Source organism: Salmo salar, chromosome ssa09, assembly GCF_905237065.1.
Source record: "Salmo salar chromosome ssa09, Ssal_v3.1, whole genome shotgun sequence".
NCBI lineage: Eukaryota > Metazoa > Chordata > Actinopteri > Salmoniformes > Salmonidae > Salmo > Salmo salar.
The window spans coordinates 141,903,521-141,919,147 of NC_059450.1; the positions used below are offsets into that span (position 1 = coordinate 141,903,521).

The following is a 15,627-nucleotide window of genomic DNA, read 5'->3' on the forward strand; positions in this document are numbered from 1 at the left end:
GGATACTTGGCTATTGTAGCCTTTTTATAAACAGAATGTGCTAATGATACCGCATAATTATCAGTACCTCCTTTCTCTATTTTTCACGAACGGTACTCTTTACACACTACTCATGACGTAGACGTAACTCAGTCAAGTGCCTGTGCCTTTAAGTGGGCTTAAAAAAAGTCAAACTTCCGGTAGATTGATACCTCCAGCTACATTGTATCAGTAACAACAGAAGAGGCTCGCATACGAAAGAGGATCTAGCTACTGTAGCTAGAAAGAAACGAAACCCACCCGATCAGTCTTTGACAGGGACAGCCATGGTCAAGATCACTTTCCAGTCTGTCGCGGGACAGAAAGCCGAGAAGGAGCAGAATGATGGCGACAAGACCGACATTCTCATAACCCATCCAATGGTAAATTAGTGATGCGTTTCTCTGTTGTGGTTGGCAACATATATCGCTTTGTGTGCTGTGCCCTTCGATAAAACATAGCTGGCGCTACCTCCAGTAATGATGAAGTTGCTGTCAAGCGTCTGCAGGGCATTTCACTCGACATTTACCGGCACAATCATCGACGTAACAGGAGCATTTTAACGTTGTTATTTGACAGCAGAGCAGCCATTGTCATCTGTCAGGAAATAAAACGATGCTGTGCGGCTAACGAGCTCTTTGTGGAAATATAGCCACTTTGCCAAATAGTCTACGGACAAAGGGGAACTGCTAACATTACTATTGAACATAGTTAAGTGGATGTTCTTAGACAGATTAGCTTTATTGACATCAATTATTTATGCCAACGTTAGGCTATGAGAATGTAACTCTAATGTTGTCAATATTGGAGTTAAATTCTTAGCTGTAAGAACCTAAACCAAGAAGGATCAAATTGTTATTTCTAAGCATAGGCCTATAATGTTGGCTGTGGGTTATGAATAATTATTGTATCTCTTGGGAAATGTGAATGGATTACAATAAAAACATGTTTACCAAACACAGGCAGCAGACAAAATGGCAGATGGAGGTTACTGCTGGCGATGCAAGTTCATATTTAATAAGTAGCATCACTGTGCCAGCAGTAGGCTACAGTTCTCAACTTGTGATGCAGTCATTCAAGGAAAGCTTGGCTTCTCAGCATCCTGCTGTTTCAAATCCAATAAAATATGTTCTGTTTTCAGTCAGCCCCCTGCATTCAGTAATGAACTTCAATGAAAGCCTGAGACAAGTATTTGATCAGGTTTGAAAGCTGCATCTTCACCAATTAGGCTGTATGTGTGCCTGTTTTTATCTCAAGGGTAAGTTTGCAGTGACCTATTGGCAGTTACCTTCTATAATTTCATGTTTGTTGGAAATGTAGACAGACTATCGTCACATTTTCAGTCCATCTAAGGCCCTCCTATCTCAATCAGCAAGGAAGAAGAACACTGGTAAAAATCTGTCTCTGTGGGGAAAACACACAGACAGCGAAACTGATGCCGTGTCTATCCCTTCGTCCTTGTGCATCTTATCTCCTAGTTTATCCTTCACCACAGGTTGTCATAACACTAAGATTTTTGCTTTGGTAGTCTGTGAGCTGTTTTCATACACAGGCAATAGCAGCGTCAGGAGAATTTCAAGTACCAGCTAAGAATAGCTTCCTTTGTTGTCTCCTATGCACAGAGCCCATCCTCCAGGATAAATGTACCTGTACACCCACCTATCCACCCACGTAGTTGCACATATACGGTAGAAAGGATTTCCTCTCGCATCAGTCACATGTTATGTTAATTATCATAAATGGTTATGTGAGCGGTGTAGGCTACAATCGCGCGCCTATTGCCAACCCGTGCCACCCTGCCAACAAACAGGTTGAGCGTGTGACAGAGGCAGATGGGGTGAGAGACTGGGTGTGATGTTACTCTCCGTCTTAGAAGTGCCATGTTACTAGCCACTCTGTTATCCATCTCTGCCACCCACGTTGCTGTTTCCCTGCTAAAACATGCAGATTTATTCTATCTAAGACCAGGAACATAATGCACTCTTAACCCCACCTGACTTAGTCTGCCCTGTTCTGATGTGCCTCCATAGAATATCTGTGAAACACTAGCTTTTCACCAAGTACCAAAGCCTTACCAGTAAGCTTTGTCTGATCTTCATCTGTAGTGTGAGGCAGCCTGATGTAGAAGTACACTGCCTGGACAGGACGCTAGTCTGTGTGATGTGTTTGTGTTCATGTATGTGGCCCTGTGTCTCTCCCTGTCAGGAGGATGAGGAGGAGCTGGTTCTGCCTCGGCGCTCAGGGAGGTCTCCTCTGAATGGCCTATGCTGCCTGACCTTTGGCCTGGTGGTCTTCATGTCTGGTCTGGTGTTGGCCTCCATCTATGTCTACCGCTACTACTTCATACCCCAGGTACCTAGAACCTACATGCAGTGACAGTATGAGACAATACTCTATCACTCTGTCCTCTCTGGTCCTACACTATATATACAAAAGTATGTGGACACCCCTTCAAATTTGTGGATTTGGTTATTTCAGCCACCCCTGTTGCTGACAGGTATCAAATTGAGCACACAGTAATGCAATCTCCATAGACCAACATTGGCAGTAGAATGGCCTTACTGAAGAGCTCAGGGACTTTTAATGTGGCATCGTCAGAGGATGCCACCTTTCCAAGTCAGTTTGTCAGTTTGTCACATTTCTACCCTGCTAGGGCTGCCACGGTCAACTGTAGTGCTGTTATTGTGAAGTGGAAACGTCTAGGAGCAACAATGGCTCAGCCACAAAGTGGTAGGCCACACAAGCTCACAGAACGGACCGCTAAAGCGCATAGCATGTAAAAATCGTCCGTCCTCGGTTGCAATACTCACTACCGAGTTACAAACTGCCTCTGGAAGCAACATCAGCACAATAACTGTTCGTCGGGAGCTTCATGAAATGGGTTTCCATGGCCGAGCAGCCGCAGACAAGCCTAAAATCACCATGCACAATGCCATGCGTTGGGTGGCGTAAAGCTTGCCGCCATTAGACACCTTTGGGATGAATTGGAACACTGACTGCGAGCCAGGCCTAATCGCACAACATCAGTGCCCAACCTCACTAATGCTCTTGTGGCTGAATTGAAGCAAGTCCCTGCAGCAATGTTCCAACATCTATTGTAAAGCCTCCCAGAAGAGTGGAGGCTGTTATAACAGCAAAGGGGGACCAACTCCATATGAATGATTTTGGAATGAGATGTTGGTCGATCAGGTGTCCACATACTTCACATGTAGTGGGTCTTCTGATGTTGGATTTCTAAATGTGCATCCTGGTTTCACTGTCTCTGGTGGTGGTATAATGTACATTTTGAGATCAGTTGTTTATCAGACATTGGTCCTTTCCCAGTCTGAGATCATGAAACGTTCAAGAATAGCAGTGACTGTGATAATGAGGATGATAGTTAGTGATAGCCTTGCTAACGGTTCCCCTGTGCCGTGACCTAGATCCCAGAGGAGAGTCTGTTCCACTGCAGGGTTCGTTATGAGGACTCTGTGTACGCCCCTCTGAGAGGCAGACAGGAGCTGGAGGAGAACGTGGGCATCTACCTGGAAGACAACTATGAGCAGATCAGCGTGCCAGTGCCCCACTTTGGAGGAAGCGACCCTGCTGACATCATCCACGACTTTCACAGGGTGAGGAGGACTAGGCACATGCGCGTATTCACGCACGTACCCACACACCTGATGTAGAGTCAATCGGCCAGGGTTTTGACATGCTTAGTTTTATTTAGTTTAGGTTCTGTCTGTCACCAGGGACTGACTGCCTACCATGACATCGCTCTGGACAAATGCTATGTCATCGAGCTCAACACCACCATCGTTATGCCCCCACGGAACCTCTGGGAACTGCTGGTCAATGTTAAGGTAACATAAAGCCTATCCCTCTCACTTTGTTTGAGATGCCATCTCCCATTTTCCACAGCCTATTATTCTCTCTTTGTCCCTGTCTCTCTCTCTGCCTCTGTCTTTCTGTCTCTCTCAATTCAAAGGGCTTTATTGGCATGGGAAACATGTTTACATTGCCAGCGCAAGTCAAATAGATAATAAACAAAAGTGAAATAAAAAAATGAACAGTAAACATTACACATGTTTCAAAGGAATAGAGTCATTTGAAATGTCATATTATGGCTATGTACAGTGTTATAATGATGTGCAGATAGTCTCTTTCATTCTCTATCTGAACTCTAACCCCGTCTACCTCCCCCCTCTCTGTGTTTAGAAGGGGACGTACCTGCCCCAGACCTACATTATCCAGGAGGAGATGTTTGTGACGGGGAAGGTTCACAACATGCGCCAGCTGGGGCCCTTCATCTTCCGCCTGTGTAACGGCAAGGACACATACCGCCTGACGCGCCGTGCCCGCCGACGTGAGTCGGGGGGGGGGGGTAGTGCGGGTCACTCAGGGTCTGAATGGTCTACCTATTCTCTTGTCTAATAAAAGTATTTGTATAAGGTTGTGCGGGTCACTCAGGGTCTGAATGGTCTACCTATTCTCTTGTCTAATAAAAGTCTTTCACTGTCTGACTTGTAGGCATCAACAAACGGGAAGTGGCGAACTGCCATCGCATCCGCCACTTTGAGAACACGTTTGTGGTTGAGACAGTCATCTGTGATGGAGTGTAAACTGTTACCTCAGCATGACCGTCTGGCACGACACCCTAAGGCACAGCCACCTCTCCAGCCACTGTAGCGCATCCCTGTGTAGATACTTAGAATTACCTTTCAGTTGCACTTTAACTATGGTTTAGTTCTTTTTTCCATATGTTTAACTGTCTCTTCTTTAAAAACACACTGTTTATTTTAGGAATTGTCAGTAGTGAGGTTTACCTTGTGTTTCCTGGCTGCAATAATACATGTTTTTCTCTGTAATTTACCTTGGATGAAATAGTTTCATGTAGCAGAACCACTAAGCCAATGGGAGGTTTTTCCACTCAAGAGAACTGTGACGGCCTTGGTTGTCAGGGAAGACAACAGTTTCCATGTGTTGTCATGGCGACTACTTGATTTCCCTGCTCTTGAAATTACAGCGCGTGTGAAATCCTGCTACTGTCAGCAACCATCTGACCTAATGTTGTGCCACATCGCTCTCATCTCTTTCTTTGTCGCACTGTGTCTGTCACTACACCCCCCCCCCAGCATACCTCATGTTTCTCTCTTTCATATTTCTTCTTCTTTAGCTCAGTCACCCTATCAAACTAAAGGAAAACATGAATGTGAGTTTAAGAAACCTACAAAGTGAGTTAAGAACCAGTGTCCCTACAAAGTGAAGTAGACAAATTGGCCATTGTTAGACTTCGTGTGCGTTTGCACCTGTATGTAAGGCCTCTAAAGTATAGAATCATGTACACGACACTTAATGTATGTAGTTATGTAATATTATACCAGATTATTTCCAGCCAAGCTGCCCTTCTCCCTGTGAAAGCGTCAAAGAATGTTTCTCCCTCCTTTTTGATGCCCCTCATCACCTCTTGTTTTCATTTGCGCTCTTTATCAACGCTTTTGTGAGTCATTCTAGTAGAATTCTGTCAAGATTTTTCACCCTGCATGTGTGTTTCTCTAAGGAAAAAACGCACTGTTAGAATCTTTTCTAAGAGCACGTTTAAAGCCTTGGTCCAGAGTCAGAGACTGGACTAAAGTAATGATTTGCTGTAAGGGAGTTTATTATATCATATGCTAATATATACCTTAGACAGGTCTGTATATTTTGTCTGCTGGTGAAGTCTTATCTGTGAATAAAGTAGTTAAAACTCTCTGTTACTATCTATGCATATAGTCACTTTAATAACTCTACCTACATGTACATATTACCTTGACTAACCGGTGCCCCTGCACATTGACTCTGTACCAGTACCCCGTGTATATAGTAACGCTATTGTTATTTTACTGCTGCTGTTTAATTATTTGTTACTTTCATTTCTTTTTTTCTTTGTACATTTTTTTTTTGTTTAACTGCATTGTTGCTTAATGGCTTGTAAGTAAGCATTTCACTAAGGTCTACCTGTTGTATTTGGTGTCTGTGACATAACCTTTGATTTGTGTTGTGGGCCTTCATGGGACATTTCGCTGTCCCGATTCTCTTTGGCTCTGCGTGTGCCACCAGCCTTGTTTCAGTGTCTAGATGTAACTGATCATATTCTTAAGTGTTAGTGGGTGTGAATCTAGGTTGTTTAAAGTGGAGAGTTGTGGTATGCACTGAGGTGTCTTTTAGTAAGGGAAAGTGTAAACAATCATGCACTGACCTGGTTTGGGCATAGTGGAAAAGCAGCTTTGTTTTTCACACAGGTAAGTGTCGCATAGGAGTGGCGCCACCGGTCGGAAGACAATGGCTCAATGGATGAATTTATTTGAATGCCACCTTTACACTGGCTTTCCTATACTAGACTCCATAGTGACTCCTTATATACTGTCTGTCTGCCATATAGCCTGTGCACAGATGTCTCTCCATATGGCAGGGCTCTAAGCCACAGAGCTGTTGGATGGCTGCTGCTGCCTGCCTGGCTCCACAGCCAGAAACTTCATGAATTATCAACAAAGTTACATGACTATCTGATGGTCAAACCAAAGGGAACTGTTTGGCACCTGGCTCTGCATGTGAATGAAAGCCTTAGTAATTATTAGTACTTTTGGGGAAATGACAGTGTGGTCGATGTACAGAACCTACATACAGTAAATGTCAATGACTTCAGTCTTATTAACCATCAAAATCACAAAGATAAGCGGTAAAATGTTTTTATTCTATAAAACAATTATTAGCACATCTTAAAAGTACAGATGAGCTCAATTAAACTTACAGAAGTGATGAACTGTTACCAAAAAAAACTAAACTATAACATGTCATTTGACAAAACATTCTATATTTAACTATAAATTGTGTTGTATTTAGGGACACATTTTGATGCTGTTACCTCAAACTATCTCCACTGATAGTCGTTTCTCACTCACTGTGTTCTCACCCTTCATCTACTTTCATGTGATCTGGCCTGAGAAATCCATGTCAGAACCCTCTTTCTTCTTCCAGAAAGCATCTAAAGAGAAGTAGTACAACAGTGGATCTAGACAACAGTTGACGCTGGCCAGACAGAACATGGGCATGATAGCCTTTTTGATTTTGAGCGTCAGCACGATGGAGAATGGCAGGAAGAAGACAATAAAAATCAGAAGGTTGATGGTGAAGATCAGCATGATGTTCATCTTGTTGACCCTGGCGGCATCACTAAGGTGCCCGCGTAGCTTCCAGGACACCATGGTGGTGGCGACCACGTTGACTCCCAGCATGGCGAACACCAGCCCGGACTGCACATAACCAACGATCGGATTCGCCACAGAACATACATTATTAGTAAACTCAAAGCAGACGTTAGTGGCATTACAGCTCTTTATCTGACTGATCTGGTAGAGGCTCTCTGGAATGTTGACTGCCACGATCAGGAGCCAGATGAAGACACAGGCCTTCCAGGCGTTGGTGGTGGTGCGGAAGTTGCGGGACCTCAGAGGGTAAACCACAGCCAGCAGCCTGTCCAGGCCAATGAATGTAATGAAGATGGCGCTGGAGCGGATGTTGTTGCGGAACAGCATGGTGGTGGCTGTGCAGGCCTGGATGCCCAGGGGCCAGGTGCCCGTGGCATAGAAGTAGACCCGGGTGGGCAGGGACAGGACCAGCAGCAGGTCGGACAGAGCCAGGTGGCTCATGAAGACAGCGCTGGAGGATTTCAAGCCATGGCGGCGGAGCAGAACCCACAGCGACACGGCATTGAGCGGCAGGCCCAGCGCCACCACGCTTCCGTACACAATGGCAGAGGCTGTGTACATCGCATAACTCCCCTCAGAGGAGAGCGCTCCTAAACTATCATTGTTGTCGTTCATGGTGTCTGTGCGTGTAATTTGAAAAGAGACAGACACCACTTCAAACCACTCACTCAATATTCTGGTTGCCACTTCCTATCAGAGCAGTCTGCATACAGGTTGAGCTGTTCTTAACTTCCGGAATGAAAGTGTTGAAACAGGAAGTGAGGGTGATTTTTCTTTTCTCAGGAAGGACCTTTTGTTCTTTCTGCTGATAAGGTTGAAGAATCTTGACAACATGAATCATGTCTGAGTAACAAACTATCAACATGAAGAATCTCTGATCTCTCTGACCTATACAGACAGTCTGATCATTTTTTTAACGAAAAGTCAGTTATTCGTGGTGAATAGTTATAAACAAACGTGTTGATCAAGAGCAACTGTCTAAAACATTTAAATACCGTTTTATATTTGAAATGGTCTGGATGTACACATCTTTACTGGCTAGATTGAGAGTGGGTGGATTACATCTGAACAGTCCATATCTGAACAGTGTATAATTATGTAGAAGCTTCTATTCAGTATGAATAAATGACAAGACTCAGGGTTGTAAATCCCATGCCTTTTGTTGATCAGATCAGTTAGTGTTAGATATGGCCTCTGAGATATTCTGTGGAACCTCTTTGAATCTCAGCCTCCTAAAGCTAAGAGGTAAGACCAGAACCAAAGGCCACGTGTGATGAGTGAGAATACAATGGAAGGCTGGATGATTGATTTAAAAACATTTATTCCAAGTGTTGGCCATTCATTCAATCTTCGAGCGACTTGTCTCCTCTGTCTGCTGTGGGGATCTGAGTTTTCCATTTCCCAGATAGAAGTGATAGCCATCCATCTACAGGGGAAGCGTCTCCACCCTGATCTCCACTCTGCAGGCGCCAAGAGGGGATAAGCCACATCGATCTAGCAAGTCCAATTGATCGCCATTGACCTGGGTGTCTGAGCCTGTCTCTCCAGGTTCCTTGACCTTGATGTTGTCCATTGGATGCTGGTTGATTTCCCTGAGCCTCGCCACTGTGTTTCCTCTAGTGGACATCCTCCTCCTCTCCTTGCTGGCAGTCAGCAGGTTCTCCTTCAGGATGAAGTAGTAGCAGACCCCGTCCGTCAGACAGTTGACGCTGCCCAGACACATGCTGATGTGGACGAAGTCTCTGAGGGGGTTGATGATGTCTGGGTTCTCTGTGCGGTTCTTGGCCAGGAAGTAGATAACTGCGGCCACGTGGTAGGGGATGAAGCACAGCAGGAAGGCCACCAGGTTGCTCAGGACGATTTTCACAGACTTGTTGTTCCTCAGCTTATCGTCCAGCGGGTTCAGTCGCCGCATGTCACTGAGGATCTGCATCACGCGCACGGAGAAGAACACCATGGCAACCGTGCTGATTGTGAACACTGTCTCTATGGCGATGATGATCCATTTCTTCTTCCAGGTTTCGCTGGAGAAGTTCTGGAAACACTTGGTTTCGTTGCCTTTGTCCATTCTGGTGTCGTTGTTGTTTTTGTTGTGGAGCTCATAGACGGGTGTGGTGAAAGCAAATACCATCACCCACACGGCCAGGCATACCAGGGCAGCCTTCCGTGGCGAGTGCAGATGCTTGCCATTGATTGGAAACCGCAAATAAACATAGCGGTCGCCCGAGATGCACACGATCAGTATGATGCTCCCATAGATGTTGACGAGCACCAGGCTCTCCAGGAAGGTGCAGAAGCCCATGCTCAGGCCCCAGGTGTGTTCGTAGGCGTACATCTTGAAGGGCAGAGAGAAGATGAGAAGGCTGTCGTTGATGATCAGACTGCTGAGGTACACCGTGGACTCAGTCCATCGACGCATCCTGAAGAGGAGGAGCCACAGAGCGGCCAGGTTGAGGGGAAGACCCACCATGAATGTGGGGACATAGACAATCCACTGTATATAGCACACTTTGCTATCACACAGTACCATTTTACTGCAAACAGAGAGGGAAATACATACACATATGAATGTAATTTCACTCATGACACAGTGATTTTTAACCAAAACTAGAGGCATCAATCAGGATGGTCACTGTGCAAGAGTAAAGAGATTTATAGGGAGAGCCCGGGATTTTGGCACTCTACAGGAACCGCATGCTAGCTGTTCCTGTAGACTTCTAGTCATTGCGCTAACGCTAATTAGCAACTTACTTCAAACTGAACGCAGAGACATAAAAATGGTATCCACGAGTTCATCCAGCTCTGGGGAAGTAGGTAAAGAGCCTCATTGCCAAAATCCTGAACTATCCCTTTAAGCATCACTGAAATTTGACTGTAGGCTACATGTTATGTTAACTTGAGGGGATATCCTGTAGTAAAGCTCAAGTGCATTGGAAAATAATGAACCAACTAATCATTTGGATCACTACTGCCATCTCATAGACTAGGCATAGTGTTACTACCTAGTAGGCGCCGGTAACTGATTTCATCTTAGTGTACCAGGTAGGAGCTTTTTAGAGGTCCATTGCTAAGTGGCAGTACTCAATTGCTCTGTAACCCTATAAAAGGGGAAAGGAATTGGCATTCTTGGAAAGGCATCTTATCTGAGATTCTGGGATGATCTCAAACGCACACTCCATGTGTCCTCTGTCCTCTCTCTTTAAATCCCACTGGAGGAGAAGGTCAGAGGGGCGAGACATCTGTTTTTGTCATCCAATGAATTTTGAAAAGGAGATGAGGAGAGAGGATGTTAGGAGTTTGAAATTGAGATCTTCACTCGTTTGGGCCAAGTCAAAGATGGACTATTATATTGTCAAGATGTCCTCAAAGATGAAAGGCTGGCATGAGGCAGCAAGATCAGGTGGGACCATTCTATCCAATGAGAGGGGAAGATACGTGTGTGAACAACAGGCAAAACTCAGATATAAAGTAATTTATTTCAAAGTTGACAAAATGCCACATCAGTCCACCTATATCAGTGCATTTGTAACAAACTAACCATTACAAAACGTATTTTCGATCAAATAAGCCTCACATAGCAAATTAGCAAGTAAATGTTTTGTTGACCAAGATTTTACACTCTCATGGACCTCCATTCCTTGATTTGTGGTCTTATTGTTGTTGACAGATTTTGGGATGAGTAAACCCTCTCGCTTCGACTCTTCCTCTCACATGTGCTGTGTGTGTGTGTGTTTGATTGTCATGTTTAAGGAGTTGATGGGAACTAGTGTGAAAGTAAAGACGGCCTATTTATAAAACGGTAACGCCAGCCGCTGTTCTTTGTCCTTTGTGATATCGGAACAGAGTTGTGTTTAAAATGTTAGAAAAACTACTTCCCATAGCCTGATACATTAGCTTGTAATTTAGTGGGTTAGGCCAATAGTTTACCCTTTTGCAGTATGACTTATCAAAGACACTTATCACGTGTTCAACTGGTATTGGTACTTTATTAGATTTGCAGTAAAATCACTGTGGCATTCGTCTTAAACTGTGTGCAGTGAACCACTTTTATATAGACTATCAGTAAGACTTGGCCTATCTCTCTATTTGCCTGTAGCAACTCATTGTAATCAAGCTATTTGTGGTACATTAAATATTTCCCAATCAATAATCAGCACTGTACCATTGCTCACCAAAATCGTTATATGTCAAATTAAAGCAATTTTGTATACTTCTATCATTCATTTGGTAGGCCTGTTGGGAACCATGTCTTCGTTTGGAGCTCCTCTTTGCTCCTGTCTAAACCAAGGGGTTTACTACTGTCTATAACTATCATCCCACAGACGCAGGGCACAGACATCAGTTCAAAGTCTAGTTTTGATTTACATTTGGTTGAGTTTTCAACTAACGTGAATTCAACTTGAAATCAACAAAAAATGTCATCATGTCATTGGATTGAGGTTAAAAGTTGGGTGAAAAAAAAATGAAATTCCCTTACGTTGATTACTTTTTTTCATACCTAATCAGTTTTCCACATTGATTTAACGTTATCACATAGAATTTTCGTGTTGAATTGATGTGGAAATAACATTGATTCAACCCGTTTTTGCCCAGTGGGATGTCACATTAGGTTATAGCCTACCACTGTCCTATCTATGCATATAAATATGTCAGTGTATGTTTAGTACCATTTTACAACTACAGTTGAAGTCGGAAGATTACATACACTTAGGTTGAAGTCGTTAAAACTCGTTTTTCAACCACTCCACACATTTCTTGTTAACAAACTATAGTTTTGGCAAGTCGGTTAGGACATCTACTTTGCGCCTGACACAAGTCATTTTTCCAACAATTGTTTACAGACAGATTATTTCACTTATAATTCGCTGTATCACAATTCCAGTGGGTCAGACGTTTACATACACTAAGTTGACTGTGCCTTTAAACAGCTTGGAAAATTCCAGAAATTATGTCATGGCTTTAGAAGCTTCTGATAGACTAATTGACATAATTTGAGTCCATTGGAGGTGTACCTGTGGATGTATTTCAAGGCCTACCTTCAAACTCAGTGCCTCTTTTCTTGACATCATGGGAAAATCTAAATAAATCAGCCAAGGAAAAAATTTGTAGACCTCCACAAGTCTGGTTCATCCTTAAGAGCAATTTCCAAATGCCTGAATGTACCACGTTCATCTATACAAACAACAGTACGCAAGTATAAACACCATGGGACCACGCAGTCGTCATACTGCTCAGGAAGAAGATACATTCTGTCTCCTAGAGATGAATGTACTTTGGTGCGAAAAGTGCAAATCAATCCCAGAACAACAGCAAAGGACCTTGTGAAGATGCTGGAGGAAACAGGTACAAAAGTATATGTATCCACAGTAAAACGAGTCCGATATCGACATAACCTGAAAGGCCGCTCAGCAAGGAAGAAGCCACTGCTCCAAAACCGCCATAAAAAAGCCAGACTACGGTTTGCAACTGCACATGGGGACAAAGATTGTACTTTTTGGAGAAATGTCCTCTGGTCTGATGAAACAAAAATAGAACTGTTTGCCCATAATGACCATCGTTAAATTTGGAGGAAAAAGTGCACGCTTGCAAGCCGAAGAACACCCAACTGTGAAGCACGGGGGTGGCAGCATCATGTTGAAGGGGTGCTTTGCTGCAGGAGGGACTGGAGCACTTCACAAAATAGATGGCATCACGAGGAGGAAAATTCTATGGATATATTGAAGCAACATCTCAAGACATCAGTCAGGAAGTTAAAGCTTGGTCGCAAATGAGTCTTCCAAATGGACAATGACCCCAAGCATACTTCCAAAGTTGTGGCAAAATGGACAACAAAGTCAAGATATTGGAGTGGCCATCGCAAAGCCCTGGCCTCAACCCTAGAGAAAATGTGTGGGAAGAACTGAAAAAGTGTGTGCGAGCAAGGAGGCCTACAATCCTGACTCAGTTACACCAGCTCTGTCAGGAGGAATGAGCCAAAATTCACCCAACTTATTGTGGGAAGCTTGCGGAAGTCTACCCGAAAGGTTTGACCCAAGTTAAACAATTTAAAGGCAATGCTACCAAATACTAATTGAGTGTATGTAAACTTCTGACCCACTGGGAATGTGATGAAAGAAATAAAAGTTGATATAAATCATTCTCTATACTATTATTCTGACATTTCACATTCTTGAAATGAAGTGGTGATCCTAACTGACCTAAAACATGGAATTTTTACTTGGAATAAATGTCTGGAAGTGTGAAAAACCGAGTTTAAATGTATTTGGCTAAGGTAAACTTCCGACTTCAACTGTATGTCCACTGTTGACATGGAAACAAGGAGATAGTTGCCCACCAAGAGGTTAAAGGAAAACTCCACCCAAAAACAATATTTTGGTATTTGTTTTATAAGTCCATTGTTGACATAGTCCCAAAAGGTTGTGTAACTTTCAAAACACAGAAATCATCCCTTATGATGTATTTTGCATCATATGATGTAAAACCCAGCATCATATGGTGCTTCCGAGTGGCGCAGCGGTCTAAGGCACCGCATCTCAGTGCTAGAGGCGTCACTACAGACCCTGGCTTGATTCCAGACTGTATCACAACCGGCCATGATTAGGAGTCCCATAGGGTGGCGCACAATTGGCCCAGCGTTATCCGGGTTAGGGTTTGGCTGGGGTAGGCCACCACTGTAAATAAGAATGTGTTCTTAATTGACTTGCCTGGCTAAATAAATACAAAATTAAACTATGATGCAAAATGCATCATACAAGGGTGATTTAGAGCTACATACCTTGAAAACTTGAGTGCTGACAAGCTAAATATTTTGGGACTATGTCAACAATGGACTAATGAAACAAATACCAAAAGATTGTTTTTGGGTGGAACTACCCTTTAATTATCCTTTACTGCTATGACTGTTTATTCAACACCATAAAAAAATGATCAAATACATTGTGTTTGCTTGCATCCTATTAAGATTAACATTTACTGTATATTAAAATAATGAGTTAAAATCCATTGTTGATATACATACATTCTTTTTTACTCATTTGAGTGTCGCAGGTTTAAATTTAACATGATGTCTGAACCAATGAATTTATAGGTCTGAAGAGCGTGAATTTTTCCCCTTTGTAGAATGTGCATGAGTTTAAAATGTGTTTCCATTGTTGTAGGGATCATGACATTTGAATTTGTCTAGATGATTTAGGATTATATGACACAGTGTCTCACAACAGCATGGCAGAAACCGCAGGTATTTGTAAAGATAAAATGAGATTAACTAATGCATGCACAGTGAAGAACTGGGTGAAAAACTCCAGTCCAAAAGCATTACAGTAGTCTACTTAAAAAAAAAACACTCACCGAAATTGCGTTGGGATAATTATCTCCTCTCAACTGGAACTGAACCTCATGGCTTTGAGTCCTTGTTTGGTAAAACAGACTTTAACCTACAGTAAATAGCCTATGTCGTGCCAATATTTATTCCTCTGATTGATAGTGAAACCCGTTGTGCACGCTGTTTTCCAAAAAGCACTACACAAACCACACTGGACCTGCAATCTGCTCTAGGCTAGTACCGCTTTGGTTGTCTAGTTTGCATTCACATACGAGTGGGTGACTGTCTGGAAAATAGTCTGAAACAGTAGAATATAATGTCGCTGCTTCGTATAAAGTTGCACTAGACTGAGCCACAGGAACTGTAAGGGGACATTTTGAGTACTCTGTCAGGTGCCAATTAAAATGAATGTGTGTGTGTGTTTGAAATATCATTACTAGTGGTGAAATCTAGCTCTCTGGAAACTGCCCCCTCATTCTTGTCTGAAAGTACAAGTATACTTTTGACTGTAATGTCGTTATGACTTAGCGTACAGTACATCACCACCACAGCCACATCCTCATTTCTTTTCCATCTTCACTTTTCCTCATTTGAATGAGTGATCTTCCAGTCATTGTCAAACTAGTCATCATTGCCTGGGTCCCCATACTTTTGAATGAATCCTCTACAGATCAGTAATCCATATTTGGTCTAGAAAAGCGATTAAGGTCTACTCTACATGCCTCATGTCACACTTCCTCTCAGCCTAGTGTACAGTGCATTCGGAAAGTATTCAAACCCCTTCACTTTTTCCACATTTTGTTACTTTACAGGCTTATTCTAAAATGGATGAAATAGTTTTTTTCCCAAATCAACCTACACACAATACCATATAATGACAAAGAAAAAAATGGTTTTTAGAAATTTTGGGCAAATGTATATATATATATATATATATATATATATAAAACATTTATATCACATTTACATAGGTATTCAGACCCTTTACTGAGTACTTTGTTAAAGCACCTTTGGCAGCGATTACAGCCTTTGAGTCTTCTTGGGTATGTCGCTACAAGCTTG

General features: G+C 42.9%; 3 protein-coding genes across 3 annotated transcripts; 1 reads left to right on the plus strand and 2 right to left on the minus strand.

Annotated features, from left to right (window-relative positions):
• Positions 1–149: 149 nt before the first annotated feature.
• On the plus strand, positions 150–5,753 carry LOC106613167 (integral membrane protein 2C). The gene is made up of 6 exons (XM_014215158.2): positions 150–401; positions 2,224–2,370; positions 3,441–3,629; positions 3,750–3,860; positions 4,216–4,363; positions 4,528–5,753. The coding sequence occupies exons 1-6, from the start codon at positions 306–308 to the stop codon at positions 4,617–4,619; spliced, it is 783 nt and encodes a 260-aa protein (XP_014070633.1). The 5' UTR covers positions 150–305; the 3' UTR covers positions 4,620–5,753.
• A 956-nt stretch (positions 5,754–6,709) lies between these two features.
• On the minus strand, positions 6,710–8,275 carry LOC106613166 (lysophosphatidic acid receptor 4-like). The gene has a single exon (XM_014215157.2). It carries the CDS (start codon positions 7,857–7,859, stop codon positions 6,963–6,965), a length of 897 nt encoding a protein of 298 aa, XP_014070632.1. The 5' UTR covers positions 7,860–8,275; the 3' UTR covers positions 6,710–6,962.
• Positions 8,276–8,548: 273 nt separating this feature from the next.
• LOC106613165 (lysophosphatidic acid receptor 6-like) lies at positions 8,549–15,249 on the minus strand. Its single transcript, XM_014215155.2, has 2 exons — positions 14,592–15,249; positions 8,549–9,778 (listed from the first exon to the last, which is right to left on the minus strand). Exon 2 carries the CDS (start codon positions 9,772–9,774, stop codon positions 8,671–8,673), a length of 1,104 nt encoding a protein of 367 aa, XP_014070630.1. The 5' UTR covers positions 9,775–9,778; positions 14,592–15,249; the 3' UTR covers positions 8,549–8,670.
• Positions 15,250–15,627: the final 378 nt, after the last annotated feature.

Bases quoted from the DNA above. Each gene is read 5' to 3' on its own strand.
- LOC106613166 (XM_014215157.2), bottom strand. From the start codon at position 7,859: ATGAACGACAACAATGATAGTTTAGGAGCGCTCTCCTCTGAGGGGAGT.
- LOC106613167 (XM_014215158.2), top strand. From the start codon at position 306: ATGGTCAAGATCACTTTCCAGTCTGTCGCGGGACAGAAAGCCGAGAAG. The intron at 402-2,223 runs GTAAATTAGTGA...TCTCCCTGTCAG, and splicing joins TTCTCATAACCCATCCAATG to GAGGATGAGGAGGAGCTGGT. The intron at 2,371-3,440 runs GTACCTAGAACC...GCCGTGACCTAG, and splicing joins GCTACTACTTCATACCCCAG to ATCCCAGAGGAGAGTCTGTT.
- LOC106613165 (XM_014215155.2), bottom strand. From the start codon at position 9,774: ATGGTACTGTGTGATAGCAAAGTGTGCTATATACAGTGGATTGTCTAT.